The 23,528-nt window shown below is 41.9% G+C and overlaps 1 protein-coding gene across 1 annotated transcript in view; it reads right to left on the reverse strand.

Annotated features, from left to right (window-relative positions):
* The window catches only part of KMT2A (lysine methyltransferase 2A), a 173,984-nt gene extending 170,520 nt beyond the window's left edge, over nt 1-3,464 (reverse strand). The window contains 2 exon segments of the mRNA XM_075190790.1: nt 3,124-3,225; nt 3,227-3,464. Of these exon segments, the coding sequence (XP_075046891.1) occupies nt 3,124-3,225; nt 3,227-3,412 (288 nt within the window). The 5' untranslated portion in view covers nt 3,413-3,464.
* Nucleotides 3,465-23,528: the final 20,064 nt, after the last annotated feature.

The raw sequence follows: 23,528 nt of genomic DNA on the forward strand, positions 1-23,528 counted from the left end.
TAGAGAGAGGCGCGCGCGAGAGAGAGAGAGGAGAGGGCGCGCGCGAGAGAGAGAGAGAGGCGCGCGCGAGAGAGAGAGAGAGGGCGCGCGCGCGAGAGAGGAGAGAGAGAGAGAGGAGAGAGGCGCGCGCGCGAGAGAGAGAGAGAGAGCGCAGCGCAGCGAGAGAGAGAGAGAGGCGCGCGCGCGAGAGAGAGAGAGAGGCGCGCGCGCGAGAGAGAGAGAGAGGCGCGAGAGAGAGAGAGAGGCGAGAGAGAGAGAGAGGCGAGAGAGAGAGAGAGGCGAGAGAGAGAGAGAGGCGAGAGAGAGAGAGAGGAGAGGCAGCGCGAGAGAGAGAGAGAGAGGCGGGCGCGCGCGAGAGAGAGAGAGAGAGGCGCTTGCGCGCGCGAGAGAGAGAGAGAGAGGCGCGCAGCGCGCGAGAGAGAGAGAGAGAGGCGCGCGCGCGGCGAGAGAGAGAGAGAGAGAGGCGCGGCGCGCGAGAGAGAGAGAGAGAGGCGCGCGCGCGCGAGAGAGAGGCGCGCGCGCGCGCGAGAGAGAGAGAGAGAGGCCTGCGCGCGCGAGAGAGAGAGAGGCGCGCCGCGCGAGAGAGAGAGAGGCGCGCGCGCGCGAGAGAGAGAGAGGCGCGCGCTGGCGCGAGAGAGAGGCGCGAGAGAGAGAGAGAGAGGGCGCGCGAGAGAGAGAGAGGCGCGCGAGAGAGAGGCGCGCGCGAGAGAGAGGCGCGCGCGCGAGAGAGAGAGGCGCGCGCGAGCGAGAGAGAGAGGCAGGCGCGCGCGAGAGAGAGAGAGGCGCGCGCGCGAGAGAGAGAGAGGCTCGCGCGCGCGAGAGAGAGAGAGGCGCGCGCTGCGAGAGAGCGGAGAGAGAGAGAGGCGCGCGCGAGAGAGGAGAAGAGAGAGAGGCGCGGCGAGAGAGAGAGGCGCGCGAGAGAAAGAGAGCGCGCGAAAGACAGCGCAGAGAGTGAGAGAACAGAGAGAGAAGGAAAGACTGCACAGAGAAAAGAGAGAAAAGAGAAAACAGAGAGAGCAAAAGACAGCGCAGAGAGAAAGAAAATGAACACAGAGAAGTGCTGTTCTAATATCCATCCTCAAAGAAGACCCCCTTCCTTAGAATCAGACAGCAGCTGCTCTTCTGCCGCCAAAACAATGCCCCCCTCACCATAACCCAAACACAATAAGCAGAGCCCAGCCTACATACACCACACCTCCAATGTGTACATAACTCTTTAGCTTAAAGGACTCCCATTACTACAGTGATAGCATACTTAGAATGACAGAAAGCAAGTTGTATGTACACACATTTAAAACCAAATAGAATTAATACACATACCAGTCCACTATCATAAATATGCCAGTATATAAATTATCTCAATGTAAACAGGGTCTTTTGAAAATATTTTATTAACAGGTTGTTATACAAATATAATAAATATGCATACCTTCTCTACAAAATCTGCCACAGAATACAACATACACAGATATTTTAGAGGACACACCCCCCTAAGTAACAAGAGAGCAACAAAGACACATACATCCGCACACAGAGCTCCAGAGTGACAGACGCCCCCCTCCATACACTTCCTCAAAGTGCGACACATGCAATAGAAAATCTAACCCAGGCTAAGAGACACAAACCCGTTTCATTCACATCGGCACATACATTATATAAATACCCCCCTTTATATGCAGCTGCAGAACATAACATATATATTACATGAACATGCCTCGGCATGCGACACTACTGCCAAACCAGATGTACAAAGAGTGTGCAATATGCACACGAGTAAATAAACAGCCACAGTCTCTCCATACATAACCATAGTGTCCCTTACACCAGGAACATAAAATGCAGCATATTCAGTCATAAAAGCAGATGAAAATATAACTGGTGAAAGAAAAATAAACAATGTAATATATAGATAGGCGGAGAGTCTTTTATTCAGGTAAGACCTTCCATATAATTACAAACACTAAGATCATATATACGTAAAAATGGCATTAAGCATATACAATGAACGTGTTTACAATATGTATGTGTATGGTCCAGACACACCCCCTTACTTTCTCAGTCTGGATAGAGCAGCAGCTCAGGATACACACTGATGTTACTGTACATGCTTTAGCTGAGGATATATAAATTATAAATGATACTACAACAGCTAGCACTCGCAGGTATATTCATATATTTGTCTTCCAAAAAACAGTGCAGCCACTCATAAATAGTATATCCATTTATATTATAAAGACGTCAAAGTGACACTTCAAGTGTAAACTGAAGAAACTCCTCAAACCTTCTCTTATCAACATTTATACATTGTTGTGTATACACTGTATACATTATATCTAAGACATATTCAGATACCTTAACACACCCATTCCCTTCTGTAACACACACATCTGTCAGACTGTCCTCTATACAGAATCTATAGAACAACATCTAGTCTACTTATTAAGAGAGCCCCTGTATCTCCCACTCAAAAATTCCCCAGTTGCAGCCTCTCGTACACCGTGTGGATGATGCATGTGGTACAGCCTTCTGTACTGTTTGACAGGCACATTTAGCTATCAAACCGCAAGGTCCATCACAACAACTGTTGTGCCCTGAAAGTGTACCACCCTCTCTGCCCGGTATGACCCTCAAAACCCCTTGTACATAGTCCGCTCATAGACACCCTGTTATCACCCTTGTAAAACTATGATACATATCCACCACGCCTCTCCCATTACATCTTTACTAATGCTGCAATCTTCCATCACACAACCTCGTGCCCCAAATCCCAGTCACACACATCCATTAGATCTCCCTTTCTATCCCACCCAACATAATCAGTTCTATCACCCCACACCACACCTTTACATGTCATTCCAGTGCCCCCAGAAGACACTTATCTGTTCCCAAGCTAGAAGTCTAAGCATCTTCCTCACATGCATTCATCTGCACCCCCCAGTCACACACCCCTCTGCTCCCCATCTCTGGTGCACACGTCCGCTGTCCTATTCAATCACGCGCACTTCTCTTGGCCATAGCCCTGCAACCCAAATAACACCCGATGAAACCCCCAAGCATAGACCTCCCCGCCCCCCTGACACAACATCTAACCCCCCACCCCTTCCTCCTCCGTTTCCTCCTCACCTCTCCGCTGCTCCCACCGGACACGTCTCTGAATCGTCTCAGGTTGCTACCGATCGCAACAGACACTTGCAGAGCCGCATCAAACCCGGGTCCAACCCCCCCCACAGTTCCCAGGGCCCCCGGGGGCCATGACCATTCCATACGCAGCTCCAATATTCCCGTTTGAACCCGAACTGGATCTGGCGCCACTCACATCCTCCCTCAGCACAGCTGTCAGTCTGTGTCGAGCCCCCAGCCTTCGGCCGGTCCCGGGCCGAGCTGGAAACCGCCACCGACAGCTGTGCGCCATTTTGTGTCCTGGGATCTTATTATCACCGCGGGCTGGAGAGCAACAGCACTGAGCGGGGCCGTGGGAGGAGAGAAGAAGCCCCGGAACCTGCGCAATGCAACATCTACACTTGTCTCGTCATATTAAGTTATACAACACGCAGGTCGAAGGGCTGTGAGAGAATGGTGCCCGGGAACATGGTTATACTCATAACTGCAAATATCATCCTAGTATTAGTCTATGACTTACACAGTGGCCGGGTTTGGGAGGAGTTGGTCCCCGGGACATGGATACAGATGTCACCTCATGTATATTAGCACAGTACTTTGGTATACTATACATCTAAATGTAACTTTTAAACACAGGAATTAATGCATAGATGATAACTTTATTTCCAGGGCAATGCCAGGTTTTATAGTTTTGTCTCTATTATTGCCCCTATGTTTCAATACTGTCCTCTTATTCTCTATATTGAATTGAATTATTATTTTTATTGTATGGGTTTTATAAAATAATATTTAGTTAACCTATTTATTTAAATTGGGAAAAAAACATAATACACCTTTACATCTTAAGATAGTTGCCGCTTTGTATATGGCCTCAATTGCAGCTTTTGTAATTAATACACGTTGTGCCTGCAATTTGGGGCAAAATTGTGGCCATAGTGTCAACTGTGTCTGTTAGAGACAACTTGGGGTCTAGTGACCATTTGGTCAGTGTGGTTTAATATACAGGTAGCAATAAAGCAGAACTGTTTCAAAACAGATTTTAGATTTCAGAAAGGCTGACTTTAGGCAAATGAGAAATTTTGTGAATCACTGGCATGTTGAAAACTGATGCACAAACTGGTTAATATATGAAATAAATACCTTATTAAATGCAACAGGACCTGGTGCCAGATATTTTAGTAAAAGGAAAAGAAAGTCAATATGGTTCTCCAAGGAAGCAGGAATTGTTGTACATGCTAAAACAACTGTGTATAATGAATATTGACATACCCAATCACAGGAAAGAAAAAAAAGCCTTTAAAGTCAGTCTATGAGATACTAAACACACAAACGTTGCAAATCACAAACCTAAGAAAATATAGCACAATCAGTAAGAAAGGGTGGCAAAATGTTTTTTTAAATACATTAGAAAAATTAGAATAAAGGAAGGACTCGTAAGGCTGAACACTAGGAATTGGATATGTTGACAGAAATAAAAGAAATTGCAGAATGTCGATATAGCTATTTTGTTTTGTACGATTAAGTGTTATTATATTTTAACATCATTTCACAAATAACAATAGATTAGAAAAGAAGGGCTGACGGGATTGGAAAGTAAGGTGGGGAGGGAAAGGAAGCACATTTTCCCAATCTACTCATGCCATTTATCCTAGTCATTACTGTATACAATGTGATTTCGTTACATATTAATACATGTATATATGTTTGGGTTTTATACAAAATAAAAGATAATAATGTAGCATTGAAACCAAATGTAGCAAGATTTGTTACCTAGTTTGAGGAGTAAATATGTGGTAAGTTCTTCGGGACATTATGAGATCTCGATGTCCATTATCCTTATTTCATGCAAACTATAGTTACACAACATAATTGATATTCCCCCACAAAGGAGTACTAGGTCAAATTGTAACACATTTCAACCTTTTGATACAAATATTCCAAAATTCAGATATATGAGTTAAAAATGCGGTCTTGGATCTTAAGTCTGTATGAGAACTCAAGATTACATGCCTTATGGTCCCTGTCCAGCACTGCATGCTTAATCTAAAATGAAAGCAGAGTTTGAACTATCTTATTTAAATATGATTTAACAATGACTCACTGAGAGGTCATGTAATATCTATGTATGTCCAGGGGGCGGCATTACTGCATTACTACTTGATTCCTCTCATTTTGAGTTTAGCAGTGTTGTGAAGAAGATACAGGACCATTTACCAGCTGATATACATGAGATGAATAGTAAATTAATTGATTAAATATACATTCTGGATATTACAATGGACATGCTGTATGGAGTATAAAATCTTTTGGAGAAAAATCTATTTAATAATAGTAATTTTACCAGAAATGAGGTAAAATGCTTAACTTAATATAGTCCTGCTATTGTCTACTAACTGTAATTCAAAGCAGGGCCATCTTTTCCATTGGGCACGATGGGCAGGTGCCTGGGGGCCCCATAGACAGGGCTCTTAAGTAAAATAAATAATCCTGCAAAAAAAAAAAAATCCTGCAAATATATCTATATCTATCTATATATCTATATATATCTATATATATATATATATATATATATATGTATTTATATATATCTATAAATATTTATATATATATATATATATATATATATATATATATATATGATACACATATATAGAGGTAGGGGCCCCGCTGCACTGCTTTGCCCGGGGGCCCATAATATTGTTAAGGTGGCCCTGATTCAAAGATATTTAAGAGAATGGTAAATCGGAATTTCACTGGCATTTGTCTAAAGATAAAATGTTGGGGAAAATTAGAGATTTATCCTAATTGATTTTTGAGTCTGGATGTGCTCCAAATGTGTCAATTGTTTCTTAGGCTGCATCTAATAGTTCATTGGCATCATTTAAGAATAAGAATGAGTCATCACCAGATAGAGCTAGTTTCTATTCCTGTCCCTGTCTTAAACCCTTGATGTCTTCATTACCTTTAATAAGATATGATAAGGGACAAGGGACAAGATTATTCCTTGCCAACATGTGGAATTAAACCCTATAAAGGGCAGCACATCTACTACCTTTAAATGAGTGTCGTGTGTAACAGCTCTTAAGCTATAGATGAGCAATAAATATAATTATTCCTGTGAACTCTGATGAGAGTTGACTCTCTCTCATTCGTCTCCTGTTGCCCGGTGTGGGGCCCAGGATCCGGAGACAATGCTATGGCCATTATCCAGCAGTTCTGATCTATTGGAAGTGGTTCAGAGGATTCAGCCACAGTCACCAGTGAAGAGGTGCTGCACAGAAATACCATTCACCAAGGACTGCTATATTATTGGCACCTGAAAATGCTGCTGCTTTTGTCATAACAACACACACTGTCCCCTTCCAGCTGCTACAATTTTTATTCTACTTCCTTATGTTTCACCTGTTCCCCTAACCTTTTAGATTTTAAGTTCATTTGAGCATGGCCATCTTTACCTTCTGGTTCATGTTATTGTATGTCATTTATGTCATGATTCCCTGAGTGATAAGCTCTGTGTAATATATCAGTGTTTTATAAATAAAACAGTGGCAGCACGGAGGCTAAGTGGTTAGCACTTCTGCCTTACAGCACTGGAAGCATGAGTTCAATTCCCAACCATGACCTTATCTATTTGTATGTTCTCCCCGTGTTTGCGTGGGTTTCCTCCAGGGGCTTTGGTTTTCTCCCACACTCCACTATACTGGTAGGTTAATTGGCTGCTAACAAAATTGACTCTAGTCTGTGTGTCTGTCTGTGTGTGTGTGTTTAAATTTAGACTGTAAGCCCCAATGGTGCAGGGACTGATGTGAGTGAGTTCTCTGTACAACAATGCGGAATTAGTGGCGCTATATAAATAAATGGTAATGATGATGATAATAAAAAAAAGTCACATCAAATATTATTGGTGCAAAGATATCATAGAGTAATTATAATTAACTTAATAAAAACAGCACATCTGATCATATTAAAGATAGCTTTGAAAATCTCTGCATTGGCCCCTTTGCCACCTCCTCTTGTACCTCTTTGGAACAAAAGGAGGTGGCAAAGGGGCAAAGAGATTCTTGTCGGAAGTCCAAAAGGAGGTGGCAAAGAGATTCTTATTAGAAGTCCAAAGCCTAGTGTCACAGTAATAGGGTTTTTGGGATCCATCTCTGGACCCTTGGGACTAGTTGTGGCAGGGAAGAAGTAGAAACTAGGAGGCCAGGTGAAGGTCTGCTCATGGAGCATGTGCTCTATTCCTCTATATCAGATGTTAGGAGGAGGAATGCTGAACTGGACTTCGTACTGAATCAAACATCTGGACCTGGTGGACTGGAACCTGGATGCAGGATAAGAGGAACTGAACCCAAACTGGGACTGGTAAGGCTCAGAACTCAGGCAGCAGATTATCAGGGGTGACCACCTCCTGAGCTGTATAAGCCTGAAACTGGCCCAGGACAACTCAGAACCTGAGACAATCCTGGGACTGGAAGTCGGTACCCAGAGACACAGAGATGGCTCCAGAAGTTGGAAGACTCAGAGCGGTAACCTACTACCCCAAATAGCTAGTAGGTGAAACAGGAATAGGCTGAAGAGAATTGGATCCACACGAGGGGTGACAGCTGGAATCTGTACAGCAGCGGATAGAATGTAGCTGAATCAACACGAAGGGTTAATAGCCAAAGTCTGTATTACAGCAGGCAGAATGTTGCTGAATTCACATGAAGGGGTAATGGCTGAAGTCTGTATTACAGCAGGCAGTATGGAGCAGCAAACAAACAGTAACAGTAGCAAGCTGGAACCAGGAACTAGAAAAGTGTTGCACTGGCAATTAGCTGAGTGTAGGAGGTGACTTTTATAGTCTGCAGTGGGAGCTAATTGGTGGATAAAGTCAGGTGCTCAAAATAAGCAGGATGTAGCAAAATGTTTTAACAAAGATGGCAGCCTCCAGTACAGCAGACTGAACTCACGTTTTGTCCCTGGATTTAGAATGCTGCATTCTGACAGGATGGAGATGCACAGTGATATGATACCGCTGAATGGCTTAAACAGGGCTAAGACTCCGATTCATGACACCTACTTTCTACTTTAACTGCTATTGACCTCCTTTTCCAACTACAAAACATATTACTCCCACTTCTTTTTCCAGAAACACCCAAAACACCTTAATAAACTTACAAGACACATTTTCAGTGCAGCCATCTACCTGATAGCCAGCTCTTGTGGCCCTTAGTAAAATAATAGGTACATTTCCAAATTGAACATTTAATCTGCATTCTAAGAAATTCGTCTGTCTCCTTCCTTAATCTCCATGGATCCAATTTAATATATGTCTCCTCTCTTTATTTTAAATGTTGATTGCAATACACTTTGATCCACTATGCATCCATTTTATTTCCAGTGATGTCCCCGTGCCTCTCCTAACCCCCCCCCCCTTCTTCTCTTCTTGCTATATCCCTGCTCACCCAAAATTAAAAAGTAAACATCAAAATTGTTCTTTTATTTGAACCTTGTTTAAAGTGCATCTGTAGTTATATATTATTCTCAAATGTAATGCACTGCACTTTTGTTATTTACGTTCTCTACAAAGGACGTTCTGTTGTTGTTTTTTCCTCGTTTCTCTCTGTTTTATTTGTTCATGTTTGATGTTATTAATGTGTATATATACATCGCTCAGCCACAACATTAAAACCACTGACAAGTGAAGTGAACAACATTGACTATCTCATTACAATGGCACCTGTCAAAGCGTGGGATATATTAGGCAGCAAGTGAACAATCAGTTCTTGAAGTTGATGTTTTGGAAGCAGTTAAAATGGGCAAGCATAGGGATCTGAGCAGATTTCACAAGGGCCCAATTGTGGTGCGTCAGGGCCTCTCGATAACCAAAGGTCTTGTGGGGTTGTTCACAGTATGCAGTGGTCCAAGGAATGACAACCGGTGAACCAGCGGACAGGGTTATGGGTGCCCAATGCTCACTAAGTGGTCCAATCCCATAGAAGAGATGCTATAACACAAATTGCTAAACAAGTTAATGCTTACTATGACAGAAAGGTAACCAAAAGAAAAAACTTTACATGGCGCTAGTGATTAGATAATACAACCCATGGAACTTCCAGACGCAGCTGTGTTGAGGATAGTGTCAAACTCCCCTAATTAGGTAAACCACAAAAAAGAATACACGGCGCAGAGAGGAAGAAACATCAGGTGGATACTTGCATGAATACAATGTGATGTTAAATACTTTTTGTGTCAAAAAAGACAAAATTATTATAGGAGTGATACCTTTATTGACTAACCAAAAAACACTGATTATATATGCTAGCTTTCAGAGCACAAAGGCCCCTTAATCGGACAGTTTACAAATGAATGACTGAGGAAAAAACACAACATTTAAGAGCTGTTACATCAAGAAATTTGTACAGGGAGGGGGAATACATCACTAAGATAAGCTAAAGTAATAAAATAAAGGTTTTCTTTATGGATGGAAGAGTAAAAGTCCTAGGAGTTCAGAGATCTGGGGGTAAATGTATCAAGCTGAGAGTTTTCCGGTTGGTTTGAAAAACCAATCAGATTCTAGCTATCATGTATTTAGTACATTCTACAAAATGACAGCTAGAATCTGATTGGTTGCTATAGGCAACATCTCCACTTTTCAAACCCGGGCACCTTGTACACTGTAACTTGATAAAAAAGGGTTCAGCGCATAGCTAACAATATGACCAATTGTAGATGTAGGACACCTTACCTCCCGTAAGGAAAGGAAGCGCCGGAAGGACTCATGCGGTCCACCTGCGTTCCACTGCGTGTGAGGACACTGTAACTGGATTGTAACAGCACCGTTTGGATAACGATCATCAGGACATCAATTCCAGAGTGAATATATGGAGGCTACTGGATTGTGGAATCTATATCACTGATACTAAGAGGGAAAGAGCAGGGTAAGAACCTATAATTAATACATTTTCCGCAAAAGAGCTATAACATTACCTCTGACTGTGTCCTACATCTACAATTGGTCATATTGTTAGCTATGTGCTGAACCCTTTTTTATCAAGTTAAATGTACCTTTTTTCAGCAGCAGGTTATTTTATATAGAGAAGCGCCGTTTTTTTTTATCCATTGAACCTTGTACACTGTATCATGTACACCACATTGGAGGATGTACATGAGAATGTGTTAGTTATTTTATAGTCCCATTGTGTGTTGGGTATGTGGACTGTGTTTTTTGGTAGGACATGGGTGCAGGTTTTGCATTTTTTGTTTTTGCAAGGGAAGGTGCCAGTCTCTGATGGTGATGAGAGGGCACTTCTAACAAGGAGATTGCTTAAGTTTGCAGGCTGTTTGTATGAAAGAAAATCTGGGAATATTTCTTTCAATCTATTGTCTTTCTGAAATATGGGTTGAAGGTCAGCAGCAATTTTCCCCAAGATGTTCATGTGGGGATTGTAAGTCACCACTAGGGGCACCCTGCTGTTAACCTCCTTCTGTTTGTAATCCAGGAGCCTACTCCTTGGAATTCTTGTGGCTCTGTGGATCTGTTCATCTATAACTATTGGATGGTATCCTTGTTGTAGGAATGTAATCCTTAGTGATAGCAGGTGTTGTTTTCTGTCTTCACTGTCTGAACAAATCGGAATGTATCTCAGAGCTTGGCTGAAAATGATGGACTTCTTTATGTGTCCTGGGTGAAAGCTGTTCCATCTCAGATATGCTGGGCGGCCTGTAGGTTTATGATAGACTGATGTTTGTATAGTATTAATTTTATTGTTTAGGGTCATGTCCAGGAAATGTATCTGAGATTGTGAGTAGTTAAGAGTGAGTCTAATGGTTGGATGAAATTTGTTGAAGTTTTTATGGAAAGTCAGCAGCTGATCTTCAGAGCATTAATACAAAAAAATGAGTTCATCCAAGGGAATTACAAATATAAAACAATTTATTACAATCCCATATAAAATGCATACACAATGTTAAAAACAATAATGGAGGTAGATACCCGACAAGATTAGAGATTAGACATTAATATATCGCTATCACAAATAATTGATCTAATTATCTCACACATACTCTCAGCACAATATAGTGATAGAATCCGATACTGCAAACTGAATAACTCTCTGAAAAAAGTAAAGGCATTAGGAGTCCTCGAGTACAGTATTTAGTCCACAATATGGCTGTATTTCAATAGCCCACTGAGTGAGAGTCTCTCATACAAATACCACCTAATATTTGCTTTTCACAGCTGAGAAATGTGCAAGTGATGAATTCAAAACATATTCCGGCGAATTAACGGACTAGAGGAGTTTAGCAAAAATCTTGCACTCACAGTCTCCCCAAAGTAATCACCCGAGATCATTCCCTTTAGCCGAAATCTTCCGTCCCAGTTGTCATCTAATTGTTGAGCATGAGGTTGTCTGGACAACATCAGCAAGTCGCTTGGTTCCATACACTGCGGCTGCTTTCCTTTGGCTTTGTAGGCTTGTAACTTAGATAGGCAATCACATGAGGATACGGTATACAACAAGTGTGAAGAGCAACCCATCCTTATAAAAGGTAACAGTTAGCCATTATGTAATAAATAACACTATTAGTAACAATAAGTTACAATGTAGGACCAAAGTCAAGAAAAAAGAAAAAGAAGGCACTCCAGTCCAAAAGGCCCTATCTTATTGTAGACTTATTTTAAAACCTTTTTTTTTTTTGCAACAAATTCTACTAAACACATTTTTATTATTCATATTTCAACATCCACTGGTTCCATCTTGGTAAAATATTAAAAACTTGGATTATTATTAAAATGATTTATACCAATCCCTAAGTGAGGCCAAGCTATATGGTCTGATAAATTTAAGGTTTCTATAGGTTGTATAATAGTGATGTTCACTCTATATACCGATCATGTGTTTAATTTCTTCATAGGAAAAATAATCCGTACAAATCCCAATAAATCTCTTTTCCAAACAATTTTGCATTATTTTTCAATTAACTTTCCACTGCAATCATAGCGGAGGGAACCAGCTACTAGATGGTTCGATTAGTCTTTCACCCCTATACCCAGGTCGGACGACCGATTTGCACGTCAGGACTGCTGTGGACCTCCAACAGAGTTTCCTCTGACTTCGCCCTGCCCAGGCATAGTTCACCGTCTTTCGGTTTTTATCAAGCGCGCTCATGCTCCACCTCCCCAACGGCAGATGAGTTTCACTGGGGCGGTACACCTGTCAAACCGTAACGCAGGTGTCCTAAGGCTAGCTCAGGGAGGACAGAAACCTCCTGTGGAGCAGAAGGGCATAAGCTTAAAACACTTGAAAGAGTTAAAACACAGGCTTCTTATAAACATAATATTGTGTCTTGTGCACACAGCACACGCACTGCATAAGGCCATCATCTTCCATTCCAGTATTTCTTCTTCATGACTGTGGAGCACAGGGGATTGTTTATTTTAATTCAATATTATACTAGTTATTTATTACTTAAATCATTATACATCACCTATATCCTATTTCAAATTAAGTAAATAATTATCTTAAGTATATCCTACATTTTAGAAACCTTATCGCCAGACAATATCCCACAGTTTAATTGGTAAAGATCTAATGCATAGGTCTATAGATATAGCACATGTATTGATACAATTTATTTCCTAAAAAAGAAGGTGACATCTCCACACTAAAAGGAAAAATTTCTTTAATATATTTTTCATTACACCACCTCTCAATTATGCAGATGAGTTCATGCATTCATCAATCAGAAGAACTCCCCATAGTATTTAAAAGGATTTCATCCTATATGTTGTCGTTATTGTATCTGGATATAGTTCTTCTATAGCTTACAACTATTGCTTTAAGTTTATATATGAGAGGTAGTAAATCTCATAATGCTGCATTATAATTTGCACCTAATATTGAGTAAATGTCAGCACGGACGGGCTGGGCCGAGGGGCAGGGGGGCATCGGCCCCCCGGGCCGCTCAGACTCACCGTTGGTAGGGCCGGCCGGTAGGCCTGAAATCTGCCAGCCCGCGCCTGAATGTCAGGAATATCTGATACTCTAACAAAGAGGTTTATTGTTTGTATACTTTTTACTGGAAAGACATACTATCCACAAAACAATTATGTGGTGGCCATCTCTATCGACTTAAATAGTGCAGACTTATTATTCTGTGTTATATATATTCATTGGTAGCAGATATCCCTACCATCTCTCGATTGGTGGTATCACAACCCCAGTTAGTAGCTTCACAATTCTTACCCTTTGCTTATGTTGACTGTCATTTTTTAATAGATAAGATTTATCTTACTGTGGGAGATGCACGGCACTCACCTCTGGGTTAATGATGTCACTATTGACGTCATTACCTGACGTACGTTTCACCAGGGCGTCTTTGTCAAGTGGATTACACAATTACCAGTAACAACATCTTCATAATCTGAGCCAACCAATCCCTATCATTCTCAATAATTGACACTTTTGAGAGCCTATCATATCTATCTAATTCCATTTTATTAATTCTTATTATGATCATTTTATTTTCCTTATCATCTACTCATTTATTAGTGACAAGTCCTTATTGTTATATTGGTTCCTCAGGGAAATATCACTGAAATTATTTTGTGGGTTTAAGTATCTTCTTTTATGTATATATTATCAATTTCTAGTTTATATTCTTTGTATAGATACGTATCAGTAATTGTCTCTCAATAAATCTGTATCTAAATTAGCTATAGCCATTAATTAGGTATTATATATTATATATCATGCTTGCCAACTTTGTATAGCTGGCCTCCAGGAGATCCCGGTGGAGAGTGTGTGGTAGGAGAGCAGAAGGGGGCGTTGTGTGGCGTATCAATCAACATTGGACCCCATTAACCCTGATTTACACTCCATATGGCATTCACTGTGTTTTCTAAGTAAATCAAACCATACTACTGTTGCAAATATATCATTATCACAGCAGTAATTAAATTGCCCATATATATATATATACATATATATATATATATATATATATATATATATATATATATATATATTTACAAAAGGAGGCATTTAGCTGGCAATATGCAGAGAAAGCAGGGAAGTAGAGTAAAACATTGGCAGAGTTATGTACCTAGGTGTTGATTAAACCAGGTAAAAACATATGTGTAGTTTAAAATTGGTTTACTTACATGATTTAAAAGCTGCTTCCTCTCAGCAAACAGACAGGGTGGGTCTGATAGTCTAAACAGAGCCAGGGATGGGCGTTTCCTTTTAAAGAGAAGGTGGGTGTGTCACCTGTCCATCAAGCTAGGCCTGTGGGAGGAGTGTCAGGTATAAAACCCTGCTTGTTTCATTGTTCAGGGAGATCAATGCTGGGCTAGCTGGCTGATCTGGACAGAGAGCTGGACTATGTATAGTAAGCGTTGAGGGTCTCCATAATTGCTGTGCAAGTATACGGTGTCAAAACATTATTACCATCCTGACAATAAAGAACCATAAAAAGGAAGAAGTTATACGCGTGTGCTTCTGCAGTAGCGGGCTCTTGCCACAGTATATATATATATATATATATATATATATATATATATATATATATATATACACATACACATACTACACCAGAATGCACCGTCCTCATTTTTCTATATATATATATATATATATATTGTGCATATGACACCTTAAGTGGGTGTGATATGTGAACCAGTTAGTTTCATAATACCCAATTTAATGTGATGGTGTATATAAAGATGCCAATAATAATATATCCCACAAGTATAATGTATTGTGATCATTAGTTTTTAAAGTGCATAATTGTGTAATTAAAACTAGTATTAAAAGTAAATATGTTTAAAAAGTGTATAACAATCATATATAAAAAAATTATAAAAAGGTGAGAAAATGGAACATTTGGGAAAAATGAGAATACATGTGAAAAAAATCCTTATTATGTTATCTTATATGGTATTAAAGTGTGGATGATCTGAAATAATACTAAAGATCATGTAATAAAGATCTTAGAATACATATTACCTCACTATTAATAGTATTAAAAGTGTGGGTGATGTGAAATAAAATTAAGGCTCATGTTATAAAGATCTTAATATGCATATACAAATTACATTATTACTAAATAATATTTACCATCATAACTTTTGTAATCTGAAAATTCCAGTTTTAACATTTCTATTTAGTGTTTTAGTTCATATTGGGAAATTATTTAAAAAATTCCCCAAAAGACAATAATTATTGTTTTAGGGCTTATGATTAATCTCTTGGGTATATCTTTCATACTTGAAGGGTGTTCCTATATAGTTATTATCCATCCTTCCTCATGTAATAGCTTATAATAAATCAGATTAATATGATGCATTTTTCGGATCAATTTTTCACAACAAGGATACATCAGACATCCACAGATCATTAGAGAAGTCCTCCAAGGTAATTTTCTCATCTTTTATTGGATCAGTTAAATTTATTTAGTTATAAGAACTATTAATGAGACATGTTTGGCTATAGATATTATTGGTGAGGAATTTGTTGTATTCAAATATTTGATTATCAGGACTGTTGGTAAGGAAAATTGATATCAATATATGTCAACAACAATATAAATATATTAAATTATCTCCAGATTCCGTAACAATTTATGAATGCTTTTTTTTCTAACTTATAAAACCACTTTAATCACCTTACCAGATATTTATTTCTGTTTGATCAATCTCCATTCCATGGACGCCAATTTGCCTGGATTTGGGTGATAAATTAGACCCTGACATTATAGATCTGGTTGAAGAGGTAGCAGCCAGGGCTCCTATAAGAAGCATCTCCCAAACTATCAAGAACAATGTTCTGGAAGGCCAGAAAGCAGAAATGCTATTACTTCTACAAGCTCTCTCCTGATTTTCCTCAGCATTTGGTGAAGGAGGGACAACTGAGGGAACACATAACCGAGATTGAAGATCCAAAGTCCTGCTAGGGCAGGGGTGGGCAAACCTGTCCTCAAGGGCCATATCCAGTTCATGTTTTTAGGATTTCTGTCTGTAGAAACAGGTGGGATAATTACTGACCCAGCCAAATAGATTAACTCAGCTGTACATGATTAAAGAAATCCTAAAAACATGAACTGGATATGGCCCTTGAGGACAGGTTTGCCCACCCCTGTGCTAGGGCATCTTCACCTTCTGCTTTGGGAGCCTTTTGAAAAGAAAACAATCGATTTAGCTTGGTATTTGGAATGATGCCTTGAGATTGAAGCACATGGAACACATCTTTGTGCAATATCCATTCTCTAGGATGTATATGACATTAGCTCAGTTAATCCACTATTACATTGTTTTTTTTCCTGTTACATGGAGTTCAGAGAAGGAATTTAGGCTGTCCTCTGCCTACACCATATTTGTTGACAGTTCTGTCATCAAGACTCTGGTACCTTCTTGCCTGTTTTTAAAGGCCACCACAGTTGTTTGAAAATATTTTAGAAGCGTACCATGACATCCATACAGCTTTCATCTATAGGATATTTATATAGTCATTTTTTTCATCTGGATCCCACAACATTGAATAATTTCTCCCCAGCCCGGAGAGCTGGGACCTGTAGTCAATACTTTACATTCTCTGTCTGTGATAGTCACAACTTGATCTGTCCAGGTTGAAATCTACCACGAATCAAGTGATTTTCTTACCTCCATTGTGTCTTTGATGTTCTGATCTAAATCTTCTTGACTGTGACTTCACTTTTTCAATAATTCTTGCCCTCTGTATAAATGTGGTCATGGAAGAAAACATACCTAGATGCTAGAGACAATCCCTTATAGATGACTGTCTTCTGACTTGTACTCTGTATGACAGATGACGTGATGGATACTGTCATCCTTGTCCTTTGGTTTATCTGCATTCCCAGAAATTGAAGCTGCTGTGTGGGCACCAGCTGGATTTTGGCGATATTTATTATTCAACTGTGAACTTACTAAAAAAAAGTGATTACTTTTATTGTGTTTTCCCGAGAGATGCATCTTGATTTTTCCATTACCAATATGTTGGTTATGTATGGTCAAAATGCAATACATTGTATTCCTAATGTGGTCGTTAACACTACCAGAATATTGGTAAACGTTTTTTGGCATGTTGGAAGGCTGAAAGTTAGGCAATGGACCGGACAATGCATAATATTAGTGATGCTGTTCTGCTATACGAGTATGTAGGTACACGTCCTGCAGATTTATTGATGTTAAGTAATCACTGTTCTCTATAACCTTAATGATTGAATTTAATTTACTGGCTCCACACAAGCAATAAGTGCCTTATTTGTACATTTCAGTTGAGTCTCCTTAGATTCTCCTGTTTTTCCACCAGAAAAACTTTGTTATACAATTCTTGCCTTGTTGGTTAGGATTACTCTTTTCTTCAATAGTGTGTGTAGACTGTTGCCCAAATCCTCCAAATGCAGTGGGGAGGTTGGCAATTTTGGGAATCTCTCAAAACTCTATTCTGCAAGTTCTGAACTGAACTATAGGGTAGGTTCCCAGAGAGAAGTCCTGGTATCTAGGGGTCAGGATCACACAGTCAAAGAGAGAAAGTGGATACAATACTATTTTTATTACTAAAGATGAAGGGCAGCACAGTGGCTACGTGGTTAGCACTTCTGCCTCACAGGGCTGGGGTCATGAGTTCAATTCCCGACCATGGCCTTATCTGTGTAGAGTTTCTATGTTCTCCCCGAGTTTCCTCCGGGTGCTCCGGTTTTCTCCATTCCAAAAACATACTAGTAGGTTAATTGGCTGCTATCAAAAATTGACCCTAGACTCTGTCTCTCTGTCTGTGTGTATGTTAGGGAATTTAGGGTGCTATATAAATAAATATTGATGATGATGATATTTAATGCAAACAATAGTCACAAAAATCTATATATACTTTAAAACAAATCACCACACTCCATATCACACCCCAAAAACCTTGAAGTGAACAGAAGAACAATGAGAAAAACAGAACAGTCCTTTGGTTTTAGGCAGGCCAGAAAGGACAGTTTAGTGGTCCAGCAACAGTTTGAATATGCAAAATTCCAAACATGCGATAAGTAAAATATTGCAATGTAAAGTTTCATACGGCCAGGAGGTAACCGAATAAAGTTGTCCTGAAGTAATTACCCGAGTAACGGAGCCTTTGGACCTTCCAGATCTCACTGGACAATAAACTCCCAACCAAGTTGTGTTTACGATGATGAGGCAAAACTCCCATCCAAACTGTAGTAAATAGCTCTATGGTACTCCTCGACCCCTTGACATTTCTTGCCACTCTGCGAATGCTATCAGGGTGATAGGGATCTGAGCCTCAATCTCTCTTCTCCAAGAAGCTCACCGGGTGAACAGATCCTTGCTGGGACGTCTTTTCCATTAGGCACGCTGGGGAGGGGCCCCACGGCAGAGCACTATGAAGTCTTTCTAATAAAAACAACTTACATTTTTGCGGTCATGCGGTGGCGATCCCTCCATGTTCCCCTCATCCTTGTACTGAATGTTGGGCGTGACATCATCACCCCTGACGTTTTCAGTGAGTAGCACACCGAGGAGCTATGACACGCCAGACCAGCAAGAGGCAGAGGACTTAAGTAAGAAAGAAAACAGAACAGAAGAAAACAAAAAAGAAGAACGCGATAGAAAGGTAAGTGAAGGGGGAGAAATCGGGGACTATATAAAGGGCACAGTATCTGATATAGGGGCGGGGGGAACCACAGAACAGAAGCACGATGAAGGGGGAGATATCGGAAAAAAATAAAGGGCACAGTATCTGCCAGGGGTGGGGGGGAAGACCAGAAGCATAATGAAGGGGGCAAATAGAGGAATAATGGAGGTCACAGTATCAGATACAGGGGCAAGGGTGGAGACCAGAAGCATGATGAAGGGAGGCAAATAGTAGCATAACGGAGGGCACAGTGTGTAAAATACAGACGACATTAAGGGGACAAAAGCAGCTGATGTGGATGTAAGGGGCAGATGAGAGATCTGATGGACATGCAACTGCAGGGGGGCATTGAGTTTGGTTTGAAGTGATTTTATGGGTATGTTGGTCATTTATGTTTTTGGTTTTTTTTAATCCCCACTTAAATATTTCCCTTGTCAGGATCTGCCTGCAAGCCCCTTGCAGTGCATACTGCTTTGCCTGGCAGCTCCTGCCTCCTGGACTATTTGACTTTATTAGTGTGTATTTGCTGCAGTGCCTCTGATCACTAGAGGTGCTGTTATCGTGCCTTTCATGTTTGCATTAGGGGTTAACCCAGTGGTTCCCAAACTTTCTCAGCTCGAGGCACCCTTAGGGTCACCATAATTTTTCCAAGGCACCCCTAAGCAAAAATAATTTTTAAGTAGTTGGGTCAAAATGACGTAAGATGTATTTAGACCCCTTCACCATCACATTGTGCCCCTTTATCATATCACTCTGTATCCCCTTCGCCATCTCACACCCTGTGTCCCCCTCTTCGCCATCTCACACCCTGTGTCCCCCTCTTCGCCATCTCACACCCTGTGTTCCCCTCTTCGCCATCTCACACTCTGTGTCCCTCTTCATCAGCTCACACTCTGACCCCCCTTCAGCATCTCTCTCTATCCTCCTCCTTCAGTGTCTCTCTATCCCCCTCCTTCAGTGTCTCTATCCCCCATCAGCGTCTCTGTGTCCCCTTCAGTGTCTTTCTGTCCCCTTCAGTGTCTCTCCGCCCCCTTCAGCCTCTCTCTGTCCCCCTTCAGCCTCTCTCTGTCCCCCATCAGCGTCTCTCTGTCACCCATCAGTGTCTCTGTGTCTCCCTTCAGTGTCTCTCTGTCCCCTTCAGTGTCTCTCAATGTCCCCCTTCATCATCTCTCTGTCCCCTTCAGCCTCTCTGTGTCCCCCTTCAGTGTCTCTCTGTCCCCTTCAGCGTCTCTCTGTCCCCTTCAGCCTCTGTGTCCCCCTTCAGCGTCTCTCTGTCCCCTTCAGCGTCTCTCTGTCCCCTTCAGTGTCTCTCTGCCCCCTTCAGTGTCTCTATGTCCCCTTCAGCCTCTCTCTGTCCCCTTCAGCGTCTCTCTGTCCCCTTCAGTGTCTCTCTGCCCCCTTCAGTGTCTCTCTGCCCCCTTCAGTGTCTCTCTGCCCCCTTCAGCCTCTCTGTGTCCCCATCAGTGTCTTTCTGTCCCCTTCAGCCTCTCTGTCCACTTCAGTGCCTCTGTCTCTCCCTTCAGCCTCTCTGTCCCCTTCAGTCTCTCTGTCCCCCTTCAGCCTCTCTGTCCCCCTTCAGCGTCTCTCTGTCCCCCTTCAGCCTCTCTGTGTCTCCCTTCAGCCTGTCTGTGTCTCCCTTCAGTGCCTCCCTTCAGCCTGTCTTTGTCTCCCTTCAGCCTGTCTTTGTCTCCCTTCAGCCTGTCTGTGTCTCCCTTCAGCCTGTCTGTGTCCCCCTTCAGCCTGTCTTTGTCTCCCTTCAGCCTGTCTTTGTCTCCCTTCAGCCTGTCTTTGTCTCCCTTCAGCCTGTCTTTGTCTCCCTTCAGCCTGTCTGTGTCTCCCTTCAGCCCCTCTATGTCCCCTTCAGCGTCTCTCAGTGCCCCCTTCACTTCCTTTACTTACCTGCTTTCCTGGACGTCTTCTCTGCTGCTCCTTCTCACTGAGGCTGACGGACTTGATGACGTCACGCCCGGCAGTCAGTGAGGAGGAGGATCCGGCGCTGGATGATGGGTACGTTTTTTTTTTTCTTTTTTCTTTTTTTTTCTAGGGCGATCGCCTTTCCTCTGCTGTGCTTATGGTTTCATGCTGCCTGGATCTCTCCATATTACCACTTACCTTCATCAGCCATCTACCCGGTATTTATTCCTGCATGTTCCTGTATATTCAGCAATAAACTTCGTGTGTTTTCACTTCATTCCTGGCTCCTGAGCTGCATTTGTATTTGAACCGTGACATCCCTCCACAGCAATTGGGAAGGGCTATGAAGACACTATATGTAGCTCTTTGAAACATCCTCCCCTGGAGACAGCAGCAAGGTAAGAGTTGTACTGATTTGGTGATTATTGTGAACATTTTAGCATTGTTGAATATTTTTTTTCACTTAGCAAGATATTGTAAATTATGTTATATTTTCTATATTTGTGTGTATGGTATGTACATATGTGTGTTTATACAGTGTATATGAATATACACACATATTATTATTATTATTTATTTTATCGATAATTTACATTTTTATTCCGGTGAGTGGTTGTGTAGGTGCCCCAGTGCATTGCTTTTCCCGGTGCCCATAATGTTGTTAAGATGGCCCTGGATCCTCGACCAGCTTCGGATGGAGAAGAATTCCTGAGCTGCAAGATAGATGAAATAGTTGCAGTATTAGATGCAGGAATCATGATGGAGCTGGTAAGAGACTTCACTCTATATCAAGCTGTGGAGATCATTGCACAGCCACTAGTCCCCCATCCTGCTGTTACGACAACCAGTGCGGCATAAACTTATAGAACTGGTGGAAGAGGTCTTTACCTTTAGCAGCCGCATTTCCCGTAGAGACTGGTTATGCTCACAGGTACTCAGATGCCCCCAGGTTTTAAACTCAGAGTAGTATAAGTTTATACTCGGCTTCCGCACAGGTACAGAAGGTGACACACAGAACAGAGGCAACAGAGGCAGCCCACACAGAACAGAGGCAGGCCAGCGATCTGCAGACTGAACGGAGCACCGGAGATGTCAGGTTTCAGCATGGTCAGGGTCATGGTTCAGAATCCGAGGACAGGCATTGGATCAGGATCACAGGCAATGGTTCAGAGTCCTGGTACAGGCAATACGTCAAGGTCACAGGCAAAGGCTCAGAATCCAGGGACAGGCAATAGGCCATACACAGGTAATCAATTCAAAGGTTCACACCAGACAATAGCTCAGGAGCAGGTTAGACACAGAAAGACTGGAACTATAACCGACAGGGAGGCTAAGCCATCCCTACCTTATAAACATACACTGGCCAATGAGGGCAGGCATGTAATCAGCCCTAGAGGCTGTAATAATAGTTGCCACCTGATGATTAGCGCGCTATCTACTGCAGCATCCCGACCGTTGCCTATGCAACAGCTGGGACGAGACCCGGAAGTGATGTCCCGGTCCTCATAGTGATGGCCGGGACGCAGGTGAGAGGGTTGTGATGGCTGAGCACCGCCACGGCTCGTAACAGTACCCCCCCCACTTGAGGAGGGGTCAAGGAACCCCGACATCCAGGTTTTCCAGGGAACCATTTAAAGAATTCCTTGGAGGAGTTTGTTGGCGTGTAGGCGTTTCTGGGGGGACCAAAGAACGTTTTTCTGGGCCGTAGCCCTTCCAATGTACGAGAAAATGGGTTTGTCCCTGAACCCTCTTGGAGTCGAGAATTTTCTCTACAATAAATTCATGAGAACCATGCAGGTTGACTGGTCGAGGTTTGGGTTGTTCCGGAGTCTCAAACTTGGAGGACAAGACAACAGGTTTCAGGAGGGAACAGTGTAACGTATTATGCATTCTCAAAGAAGGTGGAATCTTCAGCCTAAAGGCAACAGAATTAACTTTTTTTTATCATAGAAAAAGGTCCAATAAATCTAGGTCCCAATTTCTTGCAGGGCTGTTTGAGTCTAATATTCCGAGTGGACAGCCAGACTTTGTCTCCCACCTTAAGAGAACAGTTCCTGCGATGACGATCTGCAAAAAATTTTGACCAAGCAGAGGCCTGAAGCAGGACGGCATGGACCTTTTTCCAGATAATTCTGAGACAGAAGGCTGTTTGGCGTAACCCAGGAGAACCAAAAGGGTTGATTGAAGCAAGAGCATTAGACCTGGGGTGAAGGCCGTAGTTGCAAAAGAAAGGAGATGTGCAGGTGGAAAAATGGCAATAGTTATTATAGGTAAATTCAGCCCACAGGAGTAAAGATGACCAATTGTTATGAAATTTGAAAATGTAGAATCTGAGAAAATGCACTGTGCTAAGGGAGCACCGCATGTATGTACTATTTTATTTGTTTGGTATGTTTTAGGTTGTGGTGGACCCTGAGTACATAGTGGGCAGCACACCTAGTGAAGCGCCAGAAGCACACAGGAATATATTTTTTACATCCAATGACTGGTTGATTCTTTCTGTTTGTCTATTTGACTGCGGGTGGTAGGCAGAAGACAGACTGATGTTGATGCCAAGGTGGTTGCAGAAAGACCTCCAAAGCTGAGCGATGAACTAAGACCCACGATCAGAAACAATATCTTCAGACAAACCGTGGAGATGGAAGATATGGCGGATGAATACTGATGCCAGAGTTTGGGCATTGGGTAGACCTGCCAAAGCGATGAGGTGAGCCATCTTGCTAAAACAATCTACCAATACCCAGATTGTATTGTGACTGGATGACCAGGGTAAATCTACAATGAAATCCATAGAAAGATGCGACCAAGGCTTACTTGGAGTAGATAACGGCATGAGTTGACCCGACGGAGAGCTTC

Source organism: Mixophyes fleayi, chromosome 11 (assembly GCF_038048845.1).
Source record: "Mixophyes fleayi isolate aMixFle1 chromosome 11, aMixFle1.hap1, whole genome shotgun sequence".
NCBI lineage: Eukaryota > Metazoa > Chordata > Amphibia > Anura > Limnodynastidae > Mixophyes > Mixophyes fleayi.